At 40.9% G+C, this 23,059-nt stretch overlaps 1 protein-coding gene across 2 annotated transcripts; it reads left to right on the top strand.

Moving 5' to 3' along the window:
* The first annotated feature begins 326 nt into the window (after window positions 1-326).
* kdm3b (lysine (K)-specific demethylase 3B) lies at window positions 327-22,386 on the top strand. Of its 2 annotated transcripts, XM_059345981.1 has the most exons (25): window positions 328-864; window positions 6,934-7,098; window positions 7,926-8,039; window positions 8,393-8,498; window positions 9,279-9,403; window positions 9,840-9,899; window positions 9,995-10,696; window positions 10,809-12,000; window positions 12,076-12,292; window positions 12,391-12,605; window positions 12,734-12,886; window positions 13,536-13,643; window positions 13,769-13,896; window positions 13,990-14,290; window positions 14,390-14,649; window positions 15,005-15,277; window positions 15,399-15,570; window positions 15,712-15,802; window positions 16,854-16,984; window positions 17,094-17,213; window positions 17,639-17,662; window positions 19,685-19,824; window positions 19,968-20,144; window positions 20,267-20,401; window positions 21,376-22,386. In XM_059345981.1, exons 1-25 carry the CDS (start codon window positions 658-660, stop codon window positions 21,454-21,456), a joined length of 5,397 nt encoding a protein of 1,798 aa, XP_059201964.1. In that variant the 5' UTR covers window positions 328-657; the 3' UTR covers window positions 21,457-22,386. The 2 variants fall into 2 exon arrangements, with proteins under 2 accessions (XP_059201965.1, XP_059201964.1); XM_059345982.1 differs by lacking the exon at window positions 17,639-17,662 and having other exon boundaries at window positions 327-864.
* The last annotated feature ends 673 nt before the right edge of the window (window positions 22,387-23,059 follow it).

Below are 23,059 nucleotides of genomic sequence, written 5' to 3'. Positions count from 1 at the left end.
TGTGTATACAGATGTGTATGTGGGGATGGGAGGGGTTGGTTTTGTCATTTTTATTGTCTGTTTTTATTCTTATTTTTTGTAAAGCACTTTGTGTTGCATTTATATGTATGAAAAGCGCTATATAAATAAAGTTTGGTTTAAAGTTTGATAATCGATTATCAAAATAGTTGACGGTTATATTTTTAATAATCGAATAATAGTTTACTCGACTAATCGTTGCAGCTCTATCTTCGCTTTTCCACTGCGGACATTTCTTAAAACTAAAGCCTCCCTCAGTGTAACATGTAACCCAGTGAGGTGATGCCCGGGCCCGTCAGTGGAGGTCGCTGTTCCCGCTCTCTGGCTCTCTGTCTCCGCAGTGCTGCCTGTCTACGAGGAGTGCGTTTGATTGTTGCAGGGCTCAATGGCGGACAGAGCAGGAGAATCGCGTTAGCACCGAGGACAATAACATCTCGACTGTGTGAATCCCGGCTTGACCTGCTCTGCCGTTGCGGGTGCAGCGGTTGTAACGGGCTCTCCTCCCCGCTGTAACGTTAGACGCGAAGCCGCCGCAGCTGTTTTCCGCTTGTGTTTCAGCGTTGTTGAGTTCCCATCCAGTACGGAGAAGTTACACTGTTCATGGTGGCTCAGTGAAGGCAGCTAGCTGAAGAGCAAACCATGGGGGACCCTCTAGAACTGATAGGGAAGCGCCTGCTTTTGCTCCTCAACGACGGCAGATCGGCGAATGGATCGGAGCCGGAGCAGGCAGCCTGGAGCCGGGACTGGCTCCGGGGGACGGTGCGGGCAGTGAGCGTCATGGGCCTGCCCGCTCCGGAGGTTAGCGGAGGAGAGGCGACAACAACAACCACCGCTGCAGGGCTCACGGTCAGTGTTTACATACGAGTCATACCGGACTGCGCAGCTACATACCAAACAAGTTGCATAAAAAATGTAAACTAGCTATCAAGTATGCTTTTAACCACCGTGAACTCGTTTTTAACCGTCAACGTTGGTACGTTTGCTGGCAGTTAACGTAAGCTCGTGCATATATTAGCAGGCTACAAGTCGCAGGCAGTGAGGCGAAGCTAAACTCGAGGCCGGGGATTCTCTGGCCTTTGCTTTGTTCGCCTTTTAGCTCGTTAACGAATGGGCTTAATCTCCACCAATATTGATTGCAACCTCGTAGCAGTCAGTTACATGGCACATATGAGGCATAGATGGCTGAACGATCACAATTTTGTAATAAATCTCTGGCAAGCACCAGTGAATTACAGCGTTAGCCTATCAGTTTCCATCGTTAGCTTACGTTGTTATAGTTAAAGGCCTTACAAGTTCAAATTAGGGTGAGCCTGGGTTTCCTTCGACTTTACTGATCAGTCCAGATTGTTAAAACTTTAGATTCACGTACACGTTTTTATTTAATACACTCAACTGAACGAGAATATTATTCTTTGCTGGAGATTGTGCAGGGCAGCTAAACCGCAGACATTGGACTGAGATTTGTGGAAATCTGGGTTGGTGGGTGACCTACATACAAACAGACACTTCATATCTTAAATGTAGGGTTTTACAATAGCAAGCCAGGTGCAAATAATATCCATTTAATTAAATCATTGCACTTTATTTTGTGTAATACTTTAAACAAAGATTATGAGGGCGGGAATGTGCAGATGATAGAACGTTGTTTTGTCAACCTAGGTCCAAAAGATTAAACATAATAGTTGAAAAAAATGCAGAGTGAGGATTCAATTAATGAACATTCTCCACTGTGGCTGTTGCACAATTATTAACCTAAGTACATTTTAATATTTTTCAAGAAAAAAATCCACAATGGTCCTTTGGGTTGTTGCAGAAGTGCCCTTTTTATTTGTTTATAAATGAGCTGACTCAAACAAAACTTAACTTTGACTTTCTTTATGTAAAAGAGGAAGGTGCACTGTCTATTGAAGAACGAGCCTGGCTCTATCTTTTCAGGTGTGCATTCATCAAAATGTTTTATTATTATTATTTTGTTTTTGTAATACATCAGTATTATAACCATTATTGGGCTGGGGCCTGGGTTTAGTTTTTCACCTTTTTAAGGGAAGGTATTCTTCCAGTCATTTAGAGTCACCAATTTAGAGTCACCAATTAAACCTAAACTTTGTGGGAGGAAGCCGGAGGACCTGGAGAGAACCACACACAGAAGATCTGTAAGCCGGATTCGAACCCGACCCTCCTGCTGTGAGGCAAGAGTGCTTACCACTACACTATCTCGAAGCCCACCTCTCCATCAGTTCTGTGTGTTTTACACATAACAGCTGAACTCTTTGTGATTCATATCGGGCAAAGATGACAAATTAGGATTAGGAAATTAAATTCCCACCTTGTGGGCTCTCCTCCTGCCGACTCTGCTACCTGGTCACTTTAGGGTTTCAAATGTTAACATCAAAGAATGCACGGAGGAAAATGTGAAGAAGATGGGCACCAGTTAGGTTTCTGACCACATGGAGAAGCAAGACCATCTCTGCATCCACCTCATGACAACAAGTTCCTCATCAGGATAGGGAATGGGGTGGACATCAAGGTGGTGCCAAGTTATAAGTATCTAGGTGTATACCTGGATAATAAATTTGACTGGTCGCCTCTTTTTCTTAAGGACGCTCAGATCTCTTGACGTCTGTAGTAAGATGCTGGAGATGTTTTATCAGTCTGTGGTGGTAGTGTGTTTTATGCTGTAGTCTGCTGGGGAGGCAGCATCAGACACAAAGATGCAAGGCGCTTGGACAGACTGGTCTGTAGAGCTGGTTCTGTGGTTGGAGCCAGGTTGGACACACTGGAGGAGGTGGTGGAGAGATGACCTGTCAAGATGTTCAAGGCCATCTTGAAATACCAGCATCATCCTCTACACAAAACCTTTATGGACCAAAAAAACAGCAGTGGACGGCTCCTCTCTCTCCGTTGCAGGACGCAGAGATTCAAAAGATCCTTCGCTCCTACAGCCATCAGGCTGTCTCATTCTTCCAGAGTTACCAGACAAACTGAATTTCCCCTCGGTGATAAATAAAGTAATTTTGATTTTGATGTGATTTCAATCTACTCAGCAGCCTCCTGCTCACTCTGTTTGGTTAGATGAAGTTTTCAAAAGTAAAAATCAGAGGAAAAGGTATAGAAGGTGGATATCGGATACCGATCATGAACAACCAAGACCATCTCGATTTCTATGCCCATCTCTACATCAGAGAGACACTGAGGCAAGCATGGGGAAAGTGAACACAGACTGTGATTCACAGTTTTGTTCTGCCAGGCATCCTGCTTGCCGGTTTGCAGGTGTTTAAATGTGCGCTGGGTGGTCACCCAGTCCATATCGTATCCAGCAGGTTTTTGGGAGCTGTGGTGTCCTTTGTTTCGCTGAGACTTGGCCGGATCCTGAAGTGCCGGATGGTGCGCTTTAACTGGTTGACTCTATTTCTGTGTGGCGTATTCTGCTTTTTATGATGAGCAAAGCACAAGTTGAAGGAGCTGCAGGATTTGATTTCACTGGGGTTGTACTTTATATGATCTCATCTGACAAATAAAATTGATTAATTGATATTCTTTCAAAAAAGAGGTGGTATGCCTAAATTTTCTACTCGGATTTCCACCCCCTAAATATTTAACTTGTTTTAGTGCTAAAGTTTTAAAGATGCTTTGTTGTGAACCTTGAGTCAGTGGTCTGTATAGAACATGACAGTGCTGCGATGCGATTAGATGTATCAATATTGAAATTTTAGCTATCAAATGGAATTGTTACTTCTCATCTTCCTTGACAACTCATAAGTACGTTGCCGCACTAATACTTTGGTACTGCAAAATGTCAATACCAGAACATTTTTTTAATATGGAGAAAAAAATAATAATTTTACAAGCAGATCCAGATGCACGTAAAACTACATAGGAGAATGACAAAAGCCTGCGTGATAATGTCATAGAATGAAAACCAAATGAATTAATTTTATCTACTAGCTTCAATATTTTCTGCAGTGTAGTCCTTTGTCAGTCCAAGATGTAAATGTTTTGGTATTTGATATTTTTTTATATATATATATTTTTTATGCGTTATGTCTCCTCCATGAATGTACAGAAACATCATGTCTGTTGGACAAGCCATCTGTTTGCTGGATGTTTCCAAAACACACAGAGTGCAAAAATGCTCCAAGCAAGACATGTATTCGCTGCAGGCGATATGTGAGCACTTCTTAGTAATAGGATGGAGCATCACCTCTGATCAAAAGAGACCACAGACACTTTGGCTTTCCAAAAAAATCAATTCATGCTGCAGGTAAAATAACACTGTTCTCTTCCATCTCTTCAGCACTCACATTTGCTGTTTGGGAGCTAATGGATAAGATAAAGTTGTGGCAGATTTTTCAGGTTTACAATTTATACCATTATTTGTTGTGCAAGTAATTACTGCTATACGCTTAACTAATATACTTTGAGTGTAAGAATTTCAGGGGTTTGGATTTTGTCAAAATTACCCAACCCTATCTTTAGGTATCACCTCAGTAATCGGTAACATCTGTACTTGTGTACAAAAATCTCTAGATCACTATTGTATTGGAGACGGTGCAGAAAACAAAGAGATGGGTATCTCAAAACCTCAGCAGATCAAATCTGAACTGGAGGGAAGACTAAAAATACAAAAGGAGACCACAAATGCCTGAAGTTTAAGCAGTTGACTTTATTATCAGTGCCAACCTGCGATCTTAATGCCTGCAGTACTTGTTTCCACTGGTCTGCTTTAGAAAGTGACCTCAATGAAATGAGCAGGAACTAAACTTAAACTTGTTTTAAAAGTTTTAAAATTTGCATTTCCGTCTCCCTCTCACTTAATGGTTTTCCTATTAAACTTAAGCAGGTGAGTACTTGGCTGGTCAGTTGCATGAAAGATGTTAATCAATAACATTTCCACCCTGAGTTCAAACAAACTGAGAAAAAAGGGCAGTCAGGGAGACTGATAACAGTTCAGTCTGTATCTAACAGCTTGCTCTGTTAAATGGAACTTCTCTAGTCAAAAGCTTAGATGTGTCTGCCGTGTTTTACTTCACTTAAGCCCACAAAATAATAAACCCCTGCTATCAACTTTACAGCCATGACAAATGGGAGATGTCATGGTGTCTTCAGTAAGTGTGATAAAAGTCAGTGATACGAATCTCACACCTTTCATGAGCAGAGGGAGCCCTGCTGCTGTTAAGTTGTTCCCTTTGTGTAGTTGGTAATTTAGATTTCAAAACCTTGGCTAAGGAGCATCATTGTTCTGTTGTGAATCAGTGCATACCAGATGTATTATGTTAACTTGACACAGGGCAGAATATCCATGACTAAAATATCTTGCATAAAGAATCAGGGTGTTATGATACCCCAAATCCAAGATTCTCTATTTCAAGGTCACGATTCAATTCGGTTTTCGATCTCGATCTTTTCTTTTCAGCACCTAAGGCAAAGTCATCATGAGGCTATCAAATACTGATTCGTAAAATCATCAACAAATAATTTATTTTATGCATTAACAACTGTCACTTGCATTGCAACGAAAGGTGAGCCCGGTTAAACTTTTTGCTGGACAACACATAACATACGTTAAACAGTGCGCGCTAGCTGCACTGTTTAACTGGCTCCATTCAAATGTGAGAGGGCTGGGTTTTTCCCACACAGGGCTACTGTTATGTAAACATGCCCCAACCCCCAACCTGCGCTGTTAGGGTTCCTCAGAAGGAAGATAGGTTTGTGGTTGTTCTTGGCATCTCACAGGTCTGATAGTCTGTCATCTGTTTCGCTTTCTAATTAAATAACTTACTTTTTCTTTGGGCTAGGACAAAGGTATAAAGTATTTTGAAGTCAAAAGACACAAGACCAAGTAAAGTTACGAGCTATTGATGCAAGTAAATTCAACTACTCGCGCGATCAACTCGCGCCAGTAACGCGACGCGAAAATTCGCTACGCGTCCGGTCTGAACACACGGTTAAAGTCCAAGTTAAATTGCAAGTCTTTTTTTATTTAGTCAAGTCTGTGTCATCAAATGAGTGACCCGAGTCCAAGTCCAAACCTCTGCCAATCCCAATCCAGTCATGACTAACTGGAATATCACTGATGTGTGTATAACGTAACATACGCTATGCACACATCTGTGATAATTTTCAATTCTCAATGAGTGGAGACCAAACTGCCCTCTGAATATAGACCTGCAACCAGAGCAACAAAATAGGAAATGCAATAACAGAATCTTGATTCATATTTGATTGGCTCTGCTAAGTTTAATAGTTTGATCTGAGTTTCATGAGTTTCGCTTGACGTCAGTCATCCTATCAAACCCCCCTCTTATGGCTGTGTCTTTCATTTTAAGCCAATTAATCATCAACCTCTTTTTTTTTTTTTTTTTTTAAACCAAAGTCGCAAGACATCAATGGTTGACAGGCACTCGTCCTTTGATCCTGCTAGAGGGACAGTGAGTCACCTCCTCGTTCTATGCAAAGTAAAGTGTGTTATCCAACTGTTGCTCTAGCAGTTAAAGTGGTACTCTGTAGTAAATGTGGAAAAGACAAATTTGTACATGATCATGTCATAAAAGTAACATGCAAACTTAATGTAGATGGAGATGGAAGAAATTAATGAGAAAATTATGATATAAAAGATAATTTTCAGCTTCTAGTATTCTCATTTTGATAAACTGGACTGAGTAATAGCATGAGACTGTATATAACCGTTATAAAATGCTCTTTAGAGGGGCTGTTGGGACTCAGGCATTGCTTTGCTAGTTGATTTAAGTTTTTTGGAAGTTACCTGAAGTCGTTTTTTAGTTACCTGAATACTGCACTTTAAGTAATTTGATTTGCTATACTTGCTAAGGTAGCAGTCTTTCATCACAAAGTTTCCCTTTGATAGTCCTTATTTTTATGTTCTGCTTCTTTGTTTTTTTTGTGTTTTGACTGCAGGTATTTGTGGAGTTTGAGAATGCCTCGCAGCGGTGTTCTTGGGTGCAGGTGTATGATGACGGAGTAAAGGCAGTTTTGGTGGAAGACTACATTGTGTGGGCCAGTCGGAGTGACGGTACTGAGACTGCTGGAGCTCCAGCATCAGCTACAACCTGGCCTGCTCTGGTGAGTGCTCAGTTGGACAGTGGGAGTAAGCAGGACTGCCTGCATCATACAAGCGAAACCTTCAAACGATCTGGGTTACCTGTTGAAATCAGAACAAGACCAACCATGACTGCTAAAAGGCCCAATGCTTTTGGCCAGCCATGGTTCAATTTGAATGCAATAACTTTTGAAAATGACTAATTTTAAGTAACAAGGCCTGACCTTTTCCATAAAGTTAATGTAAGAATTGCAAAGCTCTTTTGTCTGTGATGTTTTGCTGAAAAAATGCTCAATGTGTTTTACTCCTACCCTAACCCTGAAGCCTTTGCTGCTGAGCAAATGCAAAATTACTGAATTTGTTTTAATGTTTGGACCTGTGTAACAGGTTAGATATACAACTTGAGCATGTAATCATGGAAAATAACACATTTAATCTGACATTTTAAAATGGGATTTTAGGTCAAAAATGTATGAGAACTTAAATTGACAAGAAATTTGATCCCTTGTCTCTCCAATTCACCATCCAGCTTCAGTAGTTGTTTGTGGCCAATGCAGATGGCCATTTGGCTTTGCTTTTGCTTCAACTTATGTCTGAAGTCAGTTAATGTGTTCATGTGTTCATCAGATGTGACTCACTGTAAAATGAGTAGAAAATCAAGGCATCAAGACATTTAGTGTAAATGTAATCTAAAAGGATTAAATGGCATTTAGAGAAAACAGTTATCTGCATTCTTGAGATGTGAAATGTTTCTCTTCTTTCTACCCATTTGCTGTTGAATTCAATGCAAATCTCTTTTTTACCCCCCCTACAAGATCAAATTATTTAATATTGTTCACTTCTTCCTCAGGTCTTCCGCTCCCTGGTGGACAGAGTGGGTTTCGGATCGTTGGTTGCTGTGGAGTTTTTTGGAAATAAGAATTTTGAGTTCCTGCCTGATAATAAAACTGTCCAGAGGTTTGAGGTGTGTGTTAAGTGCTTGAACAATTAGTTTATAAACCAGTCAGATTGTTGACACATTTTATGATGGACTAATTATGTATTGACAATTAGAAGAGAAGAGGTGGTTATCTTACTATTTTCAGTTTGATATTTTAAATTGAATAACTCTGTGCATCTTAAATATATCTGACAGAATACACAGTTTCTTGGACATAACATTTGTTATTAGTTTTGACATTTAAATGTAATAATAACAGCAGAAAATGTCAGTTGCAGCACTGTTAATCTTTCCTGTAATATCTCAGTGTGAAGTTTCACATTATTGCCGTACCACTATCACTATTTCAGGACAGTGTGGTTTGTGTCCTTGTGCAGGTTGATAAAGACTTAAGACACCCTTTGCTGTTGGAGCAGCCTTCCCTGCAGACTGCCATCTCCAGCTGGCGTACCGACTTTGAACTGCAGGAGATCTTCAGGAAGGGTAAGACTCAACCTTCACTAGTTTTTATGTCGTTTTCCTTTACTACCTCCATGAGTTTCACAAGTATAAAGTTTTTTTCTGGGACCTGCTCAAATTGGCAAACATGGAATTACTGTTCATTTAAAATGCGTAAACTTTGCATTTGTCGTCAAATGTTAAAAGATGATGTTAATCAGTAAAAGCATGATGCAGGTCGACTAACTACAGTGACTGTAAGTTAATTGTGTTTCTGATGTAGCAAATGTTGATGGAACAACAGCTTCTCAAGACCAACATTTGTGGCTGTGGGCTTTTTTATAACTGCCATGGGGTGTAACCTTCTGGATGTTCAACAAAGTCATTATTAATTACACAATAACACCTGAAATGAGTTATTCACAACAACAAAGTGTTAAAAAATAGCAATTATTATCCTTCTGAATTCAATAAATTAGAGCAGTCCTCAATTATTTGACCCAAATGTGCCTCAACCATGTCATGTGATATGCTGCGTAAGTACAAAAAAAACAAATATTAATGGACCATTAGAGATGAGCATTTCATATTCATTCATATGCCCACGATGAAGAGCCATGACAGTACACGGTCCAGCTGTATACTAGGTCTTCTTTAATAGCTGTAAGTACTAATATTTGGCCCGGAGTTTAATAGTCATGCTGGAGCAATTTGCTATATTGGCTTTCATGCCATCGCTTTCTATCCAGTTGTTGACTTGTTATGTTAGATGTTTCATTTAAATCTGCCTGAATGTAACGCCGCCTTTTATGTTTCTGCCCTCAGGTTCATACACTATTCAAGGACGCAGGGTTCGCGTGTACCAACCTGAGTTTGAGGAGTGCTGGGCCTCAGGACTGGTCTCACAGCACGACCCTATCTCACACATTATGGAGATTACCCTAGATAAGGTAAGAAACGCTTATGTTACAAGTCAAAATGGGAAAATTGTATTAGATATTTAGGGATCAAAATACTAAAACAATTAGAAGTTCTTTATGACATAGGTGGATATAGACAGAACATGAATCACTGTCAAACTGGATACGTTTGTTTGAACTTAATAACTTAATGCCTCTTATTTGCTTTTATTTGAACCACTACCTATTCCCATTAGCTATGCTGTGTATAAAAAAATGGGATACAATGGTAAAAAAATTCCTCTGGAATGAGTGAAAGCCATGAGTAAATCTGAAAACTCAGAAATTAACTAAATCTAGTGTTGAATTAGCATTCCCCACTTTGCAAAAATACATGCTTATTAAAAAAGGTCATGTTTTGACTGAATGTATATTCTGGTCATGGTGTGAAAGGATGCCACTTAAATACCATGTGTTGTTGCTGTAGGGAGAAGAAAACCAGATGGTAGATCCTCGTGTGATACATGTCATGCTGGCAGAGGAGGAGGTGAGTTTTTCAAATTATGAATGTGGTTGAGCATTAGGTAGACATATATTTAGATGTATTAGCAAATTACCAACTAACTTTTCCTGCCTTTATAGCTTGGTAAGAATGGGCGGCGAAGGAAGGACAGTGAAACAATGAAAGGTGACAGTGGACGCAGACGTAGGACTGCCTCCGAAGGTGAGGATGACTTGAACTTGAAACGTTTTAAAGGAGCGGGAGATACAGGAGCTGATGGGCAAAACTGTGGTGATTCCAACAAAACTCCAGCTGAAGGGATGGGAATTTGGGGTGGAGACTCTGGAGAAAGAGTCAGCAGCACAACCAAAAACGGAAGCTCTTCAGAAGGAACCTTTCCTCATGGCAGGGTGTCATCCCCCAACACCAATTCCTCACTCCAGATGGATCAATCGAACGCTACTCCTCCTCGTTATCCTGCCAGCGTCAAGGAAAATGGTCGCTCACTCTCCACACAAGGGGCAGCGGATTCCACCACTGCCGTAGCTCACACCCCCACCCCTCCTCCCCTCAAACCAGCCCCCTCTCCCTTCTCCACCACATCTTTCCCCTCACTAGGCCAAATGCCAAGCCTGGTCCCTGGAGCTCCAGCCCCCAAGGCCTCCCCATCCCCCCAGCCAGACCGAGATGAGGCCTCCCAAACAGCTTATTCCAAAACAGCTGCTCTTGTTTCCCCGGGGCCTGTCACCATTTCGTGGTCACATGACAGTGGCCCAAGTGTGGCGCTTTCTGCTTCTGTGGGTTTTAGTCCTAAAGCCCCCACCTGGGGAAGCCAGACTGAGGTAAGACGATCGATGTGATCAGTACATGATTTCTTTGCAAGTCATTACAGTTTTGTTTCTGTCGGTAATACAATTTGTTGTAAACTGTGACACACTGTTGTTTGTTTCTCAGGGCTCTAAAACGGCATCAGGTTTTCGTTTGCCCCAGACCGGGCCCACAGCTTCTGTATTTGGAGATGTTACCTCTCAGACCAACGGAGCTCCTACCACTACCACAACCTCCCAGGACACTCCCAGGCCCTTTGGCTTCGGCTTTGGTGGAGCAAAAAGTGAAACTCAAACCCAGAAAGACCAAAACTTGTTTTTCCAGTGCATGACCCAGAATTCGGGTTCCAGCACAAGCCTAGCTGCTGGTCAGACCCAGTCCAAGGACACCAATTACTTCACCACAGTGTCTGAGAGCCTGAGTAAAGAGCCCCCAAGCCTTTTCAAATCTGCAACCTCCACTGAAGGGCTGAAAAAGCCCGAGCAGCCCAAAGTGCCTGAGACCCATTCAACTGGAAATGGTGTGCTCAACAAATCGTCATCGGCCTTCCAGGGCATGGGTGGTTCTGCAGGAGGAAGAGGCTCTGGTCTAAGTATTGGTGGTCTTGCTGCAGCCTCTGGAGCTCAAAGCACTTCTAAGAAGAGCAGTAATAATGGGACTTCTGTTGGGGGCTTAGGGCCGTTTGGTTTTAATACTTCAGATAGCCACCAGAACCTTTTTCTGCAGGCCTCCTCCAAAGAGCCCGCTAATCCATTTCTAGCCTATGGGGACAAAACCTCACACACCTCCTTTGCTGGCCTCAGTGGGGCTGAGCCACAGACCCTTGGTCCTGCCACGGACAGCAAGCCAAACCTGTTCACCATGGCAGAGGCACCGAAGGGGATTCTATCTTCCCCTTTCCCAGCAACAGCTGCTTCACCCAGCTCTTCCTCCTCTCCAGCACAAACCTCATCACAGAAGTCACAGAGTGAGGGGACTGTGACAAAAGAGGAGCAAGATGTTGGGGAGAGGCCTACATCCACCTCAGGCTGTTCAATGTTTGGAAGCACTGGCCACGGTGGAATGGAGGAAGTCCCTCTGTCCTTTGACCAGAACCAGTCTCAGAAGTTTTCCCTGGAGGAAAGAGGCCAATCGTCCAAACGTGACTCTGACTCTAGCAGCAACAGTGACCTGTCAGACCTGAGTGAGAATGAGGAGGGCCCAGAGAAAGGCCAGATCCCAGGAGGACCACCACTCCCTGCCAAGGAGGCGGCCATGTTGCAGAAAGCAAAAGTCCAAGGGGCTGCTAAGAGCCGTCCACGTAACAAGCCTTTCAAAGGTAAGTCTGGTCCACTCTTTCTCATTTGTGTTGGCAAACAAAGCAATACAATTTACACTAAGTTGTCTCCTCCAGTGGGTCAGTCTGTACTAAAAGACCAGAGCAAAGTGCGTCGTCTGAAGCAGTCTGGTGAGTCCTTTCTCCAGGACGGCTCCTGCATCAACGTGGCCCCTCACTTGCACAAGTGCCGTGAGTGCCGTCTGGAACGCTACCGTAAATATCGTACTGCAGATGAAGACAGCGATAATGACGACGACCCTAATGTGTCTTGTCGGTTCTTCCACTTCAGAAGGTACGAGCGTCATAGAGGGCTATCAGATTTGCGGAAGCAGTCATCAATCAAACAGTGATGTGTTATTGAATTATTCACTTTTTTTTGCCTGTGACCAGGTTGGCTTTCACTCGTAAGGGTGTACTGCGTGTAGAAGGCTTCCTGAGCCCTCAGCAGAGCGATGCCATGGCCATGGGTCTGTGGTTACCTGCACCAGCTGTCCAAGAGGGCCTTGACCTCGACACATCTAAGTACATCCTGGCCAATGTGGGAGACCAGTTCTGTCAGTTGGTCATGTCTGAGAAGGAGGCCATGATGATGGTGGAGCCTCACCGTGAGTTTAAAGACATCTTTAAGTCACATTAAGTGTTTTATTTTGTCCTGCATTCTGTCTCAGCACTCACCATGTCAGAAGTGTCTATTGTGGTTATAATCCTGTTTTTTTCTTCTTCTGACCTTCAGAGAAAGTGGCTTGGAAACGTGCCGTACGAGGTGTCAGAGAAATGTGTGACGTGTGTGAGACCACTCTGTTCAACATCCACTGGGTGTGTCGCAAGTGTGGCTTTGGAGTGTGTCTGGACTGCTATCGGCTGCGCAGAAACAGGCCAAGGGAAGGTGAGTCATTACAGCAACATTTAGGGAACTTTTAGAGTTTCAATGTTTCTTCTTTTGCTAGTTGACAACAGTAAAATGTTACTTTATGAAAACAAGCTTCTGCGAGCTACTCATGTTAACAAGATAGGCTGTTTGCTGTGTGCTTGTATTCACCCAATGAAAATACCTGTGATAATCAGGCATGTTTCCTAAAGATTTATTTTCCTATAGAATATTGTTTTCAATTCATGCTATTTGGTAACTTTGAATTTGTGAGTTTATTTTTTTGTTGCATAATGCCCAATGTTCAAAATGCATAATGCAACGTGCCACACATTTCATCAGCACTTAAATTATGGTTATGGAAAAATGTGATAATAGATTTTGAATGCCTCTTGTAATGTATGTAATATTTTTTTCAGCCAATGTTTAAGCTTTTAGATTAAAATTGTGCTCAGTTTAACTGTTTTCTCAGTGTTTTTTTACCTTTTAAACATCGGGAAAATTAGTTGTTAGGATAATCCCTACTAACCACAATGTTACTGTGTTAGCTAAACCTGTTTAATTACATGTTTTTATTATTGTAATACAAAATAAGTGTTGACAGGGCTGTAAACTTGATGAGACCGAGTGCTTGGAAACACACTGATCAATATGTTCTTTCCTTCAGATGTAGATGAAGGTCCGGAGGATGAGGTTTTCGCTTGGTTAAAGTGTGCTAAAGGACAACCTCATGAGCCACAGAACCTTATGCCTACACAGATTATACCTGGGACAGGTAACATGGACGTTATGATTGAATCATAAATGTATCACCTCATGAGCATCAAGTTGTAAATATTATTTTGCATTGGTACAGTCGGAGTGGTAATGATTTTGATTTTATTGCCTTTCTTTTTTTAGCTCTTTACAACATAGGTGACATGGTGCATTCAGCGAGAGGCAAGTGGGGTATTAAGGCCAATTGTCCTTGTACCAGTCGACACACCAAGCCTCTTGTACGCCCCAGTGCCCCCAATGGGATTTCACAGGTACTCTTGTGCAACATGATATTTTTAGTCTATTTCTGCATTGTGAAATGTGTTTATCGTGAAGGTTTTAATGCTTGATTGTGCTTGTTTCAGCCGTCTACAACCAGCAGTAGTGGCATCCTCGCAGCTGCAACACCTGGTGTAAGCAACACCCCTAAATCAGAGGGAGAAGCATCAGCGATCAAAACAGAAACTACGCAAACAGCAGCACCATCAGACAGTGGGGGAGGAGAAAGCGTGGGCAGCACCAGTAACTCCACCAGTGGTACGTCATCCCCCTGTAACCTCCCCCAGTCCTCGGCCAAGGAGTCACGCTCATCAGGAGAGGGCAACAGCTCTGCTCTGCACTGGCTGGCAGACTTGGCCACACAGAAAGCCAAGGATGACACCAAGGGTAAGTAGGGAACAGGAAATGCTGAATGAATACACTTTCATATTAAGACACATATCAATATTAAAGTCGAAATTACATCACCATCCTCTTGTCATCTAGTTCCAGAATCCGGTTCACTTCGCTCCATGATGAGTCGAGACAGCCGGCCTCCCTTTGGCCTGGACTCACTCAGTGCCCTGTCAAAGCCTTCTGCTTCCAGTCCTAAGCTATTTAACAGTCTGTTACTGGGCTCCAGCATGGCCCAGTCCAAACCTGAGGGGTCCAGTCTCCGGGACCTGCTCAACTCCGGACCTGGAAAACTCCCCCAGGGGCCCGGAGAGAGCGGGGTGCCATTCCCTTCTGTCTTTACCTCAGCAGGCGTACGTAGAAAGCTTTTATTATGTTGTTTTTTTCCCAAGTGTTCTTAAAAGCCTGTATGCCAATTCAACTAATGTGTATGCCCATTCAAATGGTGGTGTATTTCACCAACAAAAATAAATATGAAGTCAGTCAATGTAACCAAAGCTCAAAACATTGTGAGTCAACTAAAAGGATTTCAATATGAATAATTAAAATGGTAAGAACTGTGAGATTCTATATAACCAAATTAATTATAAATTGTATTTCTGCCAGTAACTGGTGTAGTAATGAAGCAGAGTATCCACTTTACTTAGATATTTACCTGTAAGACAAATACATAGCTGTGAAATCAATCTCTTCCACTTTGTCTATCAGAGTGACAAACTGAAGAGCAGCCTTCCGAACTTCCTGGATCACATCATCGCCTCGGTTGTAGAGACCAAGAAGGCAGAAGGTCGCCGGACCGGGGCCTCTGAGAGCGGCGAGCTCGGTGTGTTGGGGAGCCGCAAAGACGGAGTAATGGGTCTCAGTGTTTTGGAACCACATACCTCACACTCCTGGCTCTGTGATGGACGACTCCTCTGCCTACAGGATCCGAGCAACGGCAACAACTGGAAGATCTTCAGAGAGTGCTGGAAGCAGGGACAAGTAAGAGCCACAATTTGTATAATAAGTTCTGAGGCATCTGAACAAGAAAGGTTGCAGTTAGGTTTAATGTTATTTGCACCGACTTCCGTCATCTGTCTAATCTCTTGTCTCTTGTGTCCAGCCCGTGTTGGTGTCAGGGATACATAAAACCCTAAATGGTGATTTGTGGCGGCCTGATGCCTTCAGTAGGGAGTTTGGAGACCAAGATGTTGACCTGGTCAACTGTAGAAACTGTGCGATCATCTCTGATGTGAAGGTGCGAGAATTCTGGGACGGCTTTGAGATCATCTCCAGTGAGTGCACAAACTCTTGTTCCTAAATTATTCAGATTTATTGTCCGGATTGATTAATTGATGTGCATGCCACTGTTATTTTAGCTCCCGTTTCTCTCAGAAATGGTCCTTAATGTTGTTGTTTTTTTTCTGTGAATGCAGAGCGACTGCAAGATAGTGACGGCCAGCCCATGGTGTTAAAATTAAAGGATTGGCCTCCTGGTGAAGACTTCAGGGACATGATGCCCACACGGTGAGGAACCCCAAAATATGTTGCTTGTTGTGTGCCTCATGCATTTGCTCACCAACCAGACTACCAGGTTAATTCCCAAACTGGCTTCTTATTACTGGACTGGATTATACAAATATGTATAACCATATGTAATAATGTACATTATTGGAGGTTATAGTGTATATATTTATTTTAAAAGATTTATAAATATCTTGCGTGCCAAATTAAAAATTACTTTTGTTCCACACGTCATTTACAAGTCTCCAGGCACATATGGAATCTATTGTCTTTATTAATGGGTTTTTTGATGCATTTCTTACAGTTTGTTAATGTTTTTTTTGTGTCATTTTGCATTAAATTTGGTACAGGGATAGAATAGGACGTTGTTTGCCCCTGATCCAAGTCTTTTAATATTGAGTATTCACGATCTGATTCATCTGTTTTCTGAGACAATACAGCAGCAAAGTGCACACTTCATCTACATTAAAGCTAATAAAATCAATTCAGTGTAACTTTCTTGACAATTCAATAGCTTTGCATCACATTAAGAAAAAAAATGGCTACATCCAAGCTGTTCCTTAATGTTTTATTTTTAATTATTTTAAAGGAATATAATTTATCTCTACTTTTTAAAAGTGTCCTACAGTTTTTGGTGCTTCAGTGCAGCCCTCACCTGAGTTGTCTGATTGAGCTGAGTTGAGCTTGAGTGTTTATTTTTTCTATACATGTTTTCCACTTTAAATGGATTTTGGCTCACAGGGTTTTTGTTGCAGGGTGGGGTGGTCAGTTTGTGACATAAAAAGGGGATTATTGGGCTCAATATAGCTGATATCGATCAGTTAAAAAAAATGCTGTGATAGTTCTTGAAACCAATCTTTGAGGACAATGTGTTATATAAACTTGACAAAAGTTTATAAAAGCAGAATCAGTCATTTCCCTTGTTGGATAAAAAAAAGACAGTATGGATCGATTTTCTGCTTTGGGATTTTTTTGTCAACCAATTCATAATAGGTAGAAAACATATTTGTGAACCTCATATCTGTTGTTCTTTAATGCTCTCTCATTGTCCCAGGTTTGACGATCTGATGGATAAGCTTCCCTTGCCTGAGTACACAAAGAGAGATGGTCGATTAAACCTAGCCGCCCGGCTACCCAACTTTTTTGTGCGTCCTGACCTTGGACCTAAGATGTACAACGCCTATGGTGAGAACGACTGGCTGAGTCTGACAGAACACTATCAATTTAGTCAGATGCCTCATCTTTTCCTCCACCTCTTCCTCTCTCAATCCCTCACTGTCTCTCTGTCCCCCAGGCCTGACCTCATCTGAGGACAGGAAGGTGGGAACCACTAATCTCCATCTGGATGTGTCTGATGCTGTCAACGTCATGGTCTATGTTGGCATCCCTCAAATAGAGGGAGACCCGGAGCAAGGTCAGTGGACTGAAACACACATTTGTCAGCATCACTCTGTCTTGCTTTTTCTCTCACACACACACATTTAATAAACATCCATTACAGGACACTAGTACGGTGCACCATCAATTAAGCACTGCTTACTGCCCAAGCCTCATCGCTATCTAAAATATTCCATTTTGCCATATCAAATCCAAGACATTGTGTAGAATAAAGGGATATAAAGCAATAACTGATTTTAAACAAGGAAAATGACTCAATCATTCTTCATCTGTAACTGTTCCCTTCTGAACAATTTTAAAGATTATATTCTCAGCTCTTTTCCGCACATTATGCTTTTACTGTTTTAGTTGCTCCAGGCTTTATTGGCTTGGATAGGACCCTGAAAAGACCCTTCAGTGGCTCTCACTCTTTTACATTGTGGCAAAATCTCTCATTCACAGAGGCAGATATCGATGGAAAAAAAGGTTTGTAGACTTTCAGTTGCATCACTACAGTAGCATGCCCTTCTTCTTGACTAACTCCCCTTCTTCACTCCTCCACCTCATCCTCTTCCTAGTATCTGTGCAGTAGGGGCCAGAGCACCAGCACCCATCAGTTAGTTTTTACTCTGGCATGTTTTTCACACTTCTTTCTAAATGCAACCTTCATTAACACCTTGAATAAGTAACTGATGGTTTTGCAGTATCTGGTAATGCCCATTGGAGATTCCTGGTTTTCCTCTTCTATGTAGATTTTTGGGTTGCGTGAAAAATAAAAAGCCTTCTGTTCAGTGTTCAAGTTAAAGCAACAGGAAGTCCATGAATTGACATGAAATCCACACAAGATTTCATGTAATTACTGGAATCTTCAGTTTCTGTTCCCTTTGGATGAGCCATGCTCTGGTCCTTACACCGTGGGAGAAAGTCTGAATGAAGGGCATCTAGAGTTGACATCCCTATTCCCTCACAGGCTCCCAGTCACTGATACACACCCACATGCTGTCCTCATACTCCAGTTCCTCTTCCTCTTAGTGGTACCACGGGGGTTTGACATGCACATATACATAGACACATATTATGCTGGCAACTGAACGTATGAATCATTTATGCATGACCAAATAATAGTGACTTTTAGTTTACACACAAAAATGAATATAAAGTCCCTTTCACACATGCATTACAACCCTGACCTTATCAGGACATTACCCCGAAGAGCTGTTGAAAATGTCAGTCGACCACTAATGCAGCTGCGGCAAAAATGTAACAATTCAAACCTCTGAGGGTGAAGAAAAAGGGTAATTTACACAAAAACAAAGGCAATAGAAATGTCTCAACTGGAGAAACGACATGAATCAAGAACTTCTGCAAGTAATGACCAATGCAAGAATAGACTAATTCAAGAATCTGCAAGAGAATTGGATGTTTTAATAAATTATGAACCAGCTACATGACCGCAGCCCATGTCAGTCCATGTCATGTTGTACATTACACACGTTTTACCCAGGCACCAACCCACACCCTAAACAATTCTCAGTGAGTGAGAATCTCCTGTGCTGTGATACATGTGTGAAAGGACAACTCCGGACTATGTCCTGACCTGAATCTCCGAACATTATCTGGAAATTCATATGAGAAATTGGTTAAGTTACCTCACTTAGCATGCATACACATGTTAATGGAGCAAGGACACACAGTGGAAATAAATAAATAAGCATCTTTGAGCTGGTGAAAGACAAATATCCACTGAAGCAAACAGTCTTTTTTTTTTTCACTCAATATATTTCTATAACTACTACTAATAACTCGGTTAGCTGCTCTGTGTAATCAACCTCAGACTGTGAATGTGAACATTGTGTCAGTAAATGTGATTGTGTAGTCTGTAACCTCTTTGCCCCAGTGGTTCTCAACTTGTCACATGATCCAAAACCCAGACATCACTGAAGATTTTTATTATGTTCATCTATTTAGTAGTTGCCTGTTATGGCATTTTCATATTTTGCCAGAGGCTATATAAATAGTTTGTTTAGACACAGGGCTGCTGCTTGGGAAATTTGTGTCATGACCACCACATGATGCAGCTGCAAACAGTCTTTTCAGAGAAGCGGTGGAACATCAGTGCACATCAGAATTAAACCGATATGGTCCACAACTCTGTATTTAACTTATAATGGAGTTGCCAACTAATACTGGGTCATGAGCCACCAGTTGAGAACTACAGCTCTTTGCCATTTTTGTCAAAAAGTATGATGAATGTACAGTAATTCAGTTGTTTAAGCATTATGCTATGAAAGATGAGAAACGTAGATGTATCTCGACAGTCTCAGTCACTGAGCCATTATACGTTTAGTCAGTAATTTTGAATAACATCTACATTGAATGAAAAAAAAAAAATTTACAAGACCACTTAGAAAGGAAATGCAACTGTAAAATGTTGTCATCATAGAGAAACTGCTGGTGACCCTTTGTTGCCCTCTGTGTGTGCGTTGTTGTTTATGTTTGGTCCTTCAGAGGTCATGACCACCATTGAGGAGGGAGATGTGGATGAAATGACAAAGAGGAGGGTGTACGAGGGAAAGGAGAAACCTGGAGCTCTCTGGCACATCTATGCCGCCAAGGACGCAGAGAAGATCAGAGAGCTGCTCCGCAAGGTCAGCAGCCAGTAGATTCCTGTCTAAAATAGCCTCTGATCTCTCAAGCTGCAGTATCATCGGCTGTACTGTAACACGTTTGAACCTCAGACCAACAACTAGAATAATTCTGTGGTTCCAACTGATCATGATTTATCCATCAGGTGGGAGAGGAGCAGGGTCAAGAGAACCCTCCAGACCACGACCCTATTCATGACCAGAGCTGGTACCTGGACCAGGCGCTCCGTCGCAGGCTCTATGAAGAATATGGCGTCCAGGGTTGGGCGATTGTACAGTTCTTAGGAGATGCCGTATTTATCCCTGCTGGAGCTCCACACCAGGTCTGACATGTGGTCTTATATAAAGGATGCTTACTCTATATGTCCATTTGTTTAGGTGGTTCAAGATTAAGATTAAGACTTGTTTCATTAACACATTTGCCTTTTTTTTTTTTTCTTTTTAGGTGCACAACCTGTACAGCTGCATCAAGGCAGCAGAGGACTTTGTGTCTCCTGAGCATGTTAAACACTGTTTCAGACTGACCCAGGAGTTCAGACATCTGTCCACTACTCATACAAACCATGAAGACAAGCTACAGGTTGGTGTGCTTTTTGCCTTTTGTACTTTCAGTGTCTCATTTTAAACATCCATCCAAATATCTAGATAATGATCTTTTAGTGATGTACTAAGCAGTATATCACAGTTTACATCACTTTAATAATTTGCTTGTTTGATGAACAAAAAAAAGTGATTCATTCAGACTAGATTTATTAGTTTCTTGGAGCCATTGAATTAAAAAGTATGAATAAAAGAACAGTGACGAAAATCAGTTTAACTTTTAACATTTTCTTAATGCTTTTATTGATGTATTATTTTCAACCCGCTTATATGTTACTAGGTGTCGTTGTATTATATTGGATTATATATTATCATAACTGTTTTTATTTTGGAATCAATCTTATAATATATTATATTAATAGGGGGGGGGGTTGTTTATTGACAAATTTGACCAACAGTTTGTGACATTAAACATTAAACTATACCTGCAGTATTATTTTTGTTGAAAAATGTCATAATAGACGGTTACAAATGATGGCGATTCTGGATATTTCCAAGCTCTGCATGCATCATAAATCATTTAATAATTTCTATGCTAAGTATAGAAAAGAGCCAGTGTAGTAAATGTATTTTATTGTTTATTTCATGGAAATATTTATTTATTTGTTTAGTATTTAGTTAAATGGTATTCCATTGAAAATAGCCATAAATTACACGAGTGTGGTGTACCTAACAACAAGAAAACTTTCAGGATAATTCAGCAATATTCTCAGTAAGTTGGTTGTTAACATATGCATGATATTACTTCATATTTTGTATTAACAGTTTGGCAACTTTGACACAAGCTCAGATATTTACTCTTCGACATTTTGGGATTGAAATGTTGATTTTGGCATTTTGTAGACAAAGCTCTTTCACAGCTGCTGTAATTAAAAAATAAATAAATAAATAAAATCCCTATCCAGTGTGAGGCATTGCCATTTTAACAGACTTTTTGTCATTTTTTTGTCTCAGGTGAAGAACATCATCTATCACGCAGTGAAGGACGCTGTTGGGACACTGAAGGCTCATGAACCTAAATTAGCACGCCCTTAGTTTCTCTCACTTAACCCTGTCCCAAAACTCTGACGACCACTCCACTATGTACACACACACACACACACACACACACATACACACACACACACACACACATACACACAGTATATATTACATACTTACACACACCGAACACACTGCAGAGTGCAGAGAGAGTGTGGGTTCTTTTGGGTCAGTGAAGACCCGGGCTTGAGGAAAAAGAACATTTGATTTGGGGAGGGATTAGACGGGGAGGGACTAGTCAGTGCTTTGATGAAGGAAGTCCTTTGTCGCTGTTACACAGTACGCTCAAACTTGTCTAGTTGTTTTCCAATTTTTTTTGATTAACTCTGTATTTAAGGTCAGTGTGTTTGTTCTGTTGTTTTCATTGTATATGTAAGATGTGAGAGTAAGGGAGGTAAAAGCTGACGTGCCTTTGGAGCAGAGGTTCAGCTACCATATAAGCGACTGACAAAATGTGAGTACTGGGCTAACTTTCCTATTTTGATGACGTTGATATTATTTTTCTTCAATAGGAGCGAGGTTAACCTGTTTTTGTAGATTTTTTTTGTTGTTGGAGTTTTTAAACAGCTGATTGCTTCTGCCCTCTGTGGCTGAAATTAATTTGTGAAGCAGCCAGTGAGGGGAAGTAGACCAAAGTTTTGTATTTTTTGTTTTCTTATTTCACTTTTAGAGTAAGAAGTCTCTTCTTTTTATACACCACAAGGCAATGATCAGGAGGACTTCAGAGAGGGCAGGTTTAATTTTTTTTTTTTTTATGGTCACCAATCTTAATCCCATGGGCTGAAAGAACTGCAGACTTCCAACAACGTTGTTCAAGAATCACAATTGCAGCTGAACAGAACTACTGGCCATTAACATTGTATCAATATATATATTGATCTTAGCAGTCGGTTTGATTTTTCACAATAAAGTTTACAAAAACTACTGTTTGTTTTGGTATTATTTTTTTAGTGTCTAATAAATATGGAATTTTTTTTAGAATGTGTTATTTGTTATTATCAATCAATATTTTTGGTAAAGTCCAAACAAAGATTCAGTCATCAGTGGTAATAAAAGTTATCTATCTATCTATCTATCTATCTATCTATCTATCTATCTATCTATCTATCTATCTATCTATCTATCTATCTATCTATCTATCTATCTATCTATCTATCTATCTATCTATCTATCTATCTATCTATCTATCTATCTATCTATCTATCTATCTATCTATCTATCTATCTATCTATCTATCTATCTATCTATCTATCTATCTATCTATCTATCTATCTATCTATCTATCTATCTGGCCTAGCTTGCATTAACCTAAGTAAACATTTTTGTCCTGTTTATCTTAATTATTAAGTTCATCTCACAATTCTGAAAAGTTTTCACGAAAAAAAAAATCCTGTTTTTCTGAATTAAATAGATTATTATATCAGAGTTCTGCAAAAGGTTTTCATGTAAACATATCTGATATGACAACCTTTATCTGTTGACCTTCAAAAAGTAGAACTTTTTTTATCTTTTGAGAAACATTTTCATGGGAAAAAAATGTTTGTCCTATTGTTGCTGAATAAGTAATTATTTCAGAAATCTCCAGAATTCCTATGAT

Source organism: Centropristis striata, chromosome 12, assembly GCF_030273125.1.
Source record: "Centropristis striata isolate RG_2023a ecotype Rhode Island chromosome 12, C.striata_1.0, whole genome shotgun sequence".
NCBI classification, from domain to species: Eukaryota; Metazoa; Chordata; class Actinopteri; order Perciformes; family Serranidae; genus Centropristis; species Centropristis striata.
The sequence above is the reverse complement of the archived record's forward strand: the minus strand, read 5'-3'. Positions and strand labels throughout refer to the sequence as shown.

Coding starts and splice junctions, on each gene's coding strand:
- kdm3b (XM_059345981.1), top strand. CDS start 658: ATGGGGGACCCTCTAGAACTGATAGGGAAGCGCCTGCTTTTGCTCCTC. Junction 13,897..13,989: donor CCCCCAATGGGATTTCACAG/GTACTCTTGTGC, acceptor TGCTTGTTTCAG/CCGTCTACAACCAGCAGTAG. Junction 20,145..20,266: donor CTGCTGGAGCTCCACACCAG/GTCTGACATGTG, acceptor TTTTCTTTTTAG/GTGCACAACCTGTACAGCTG.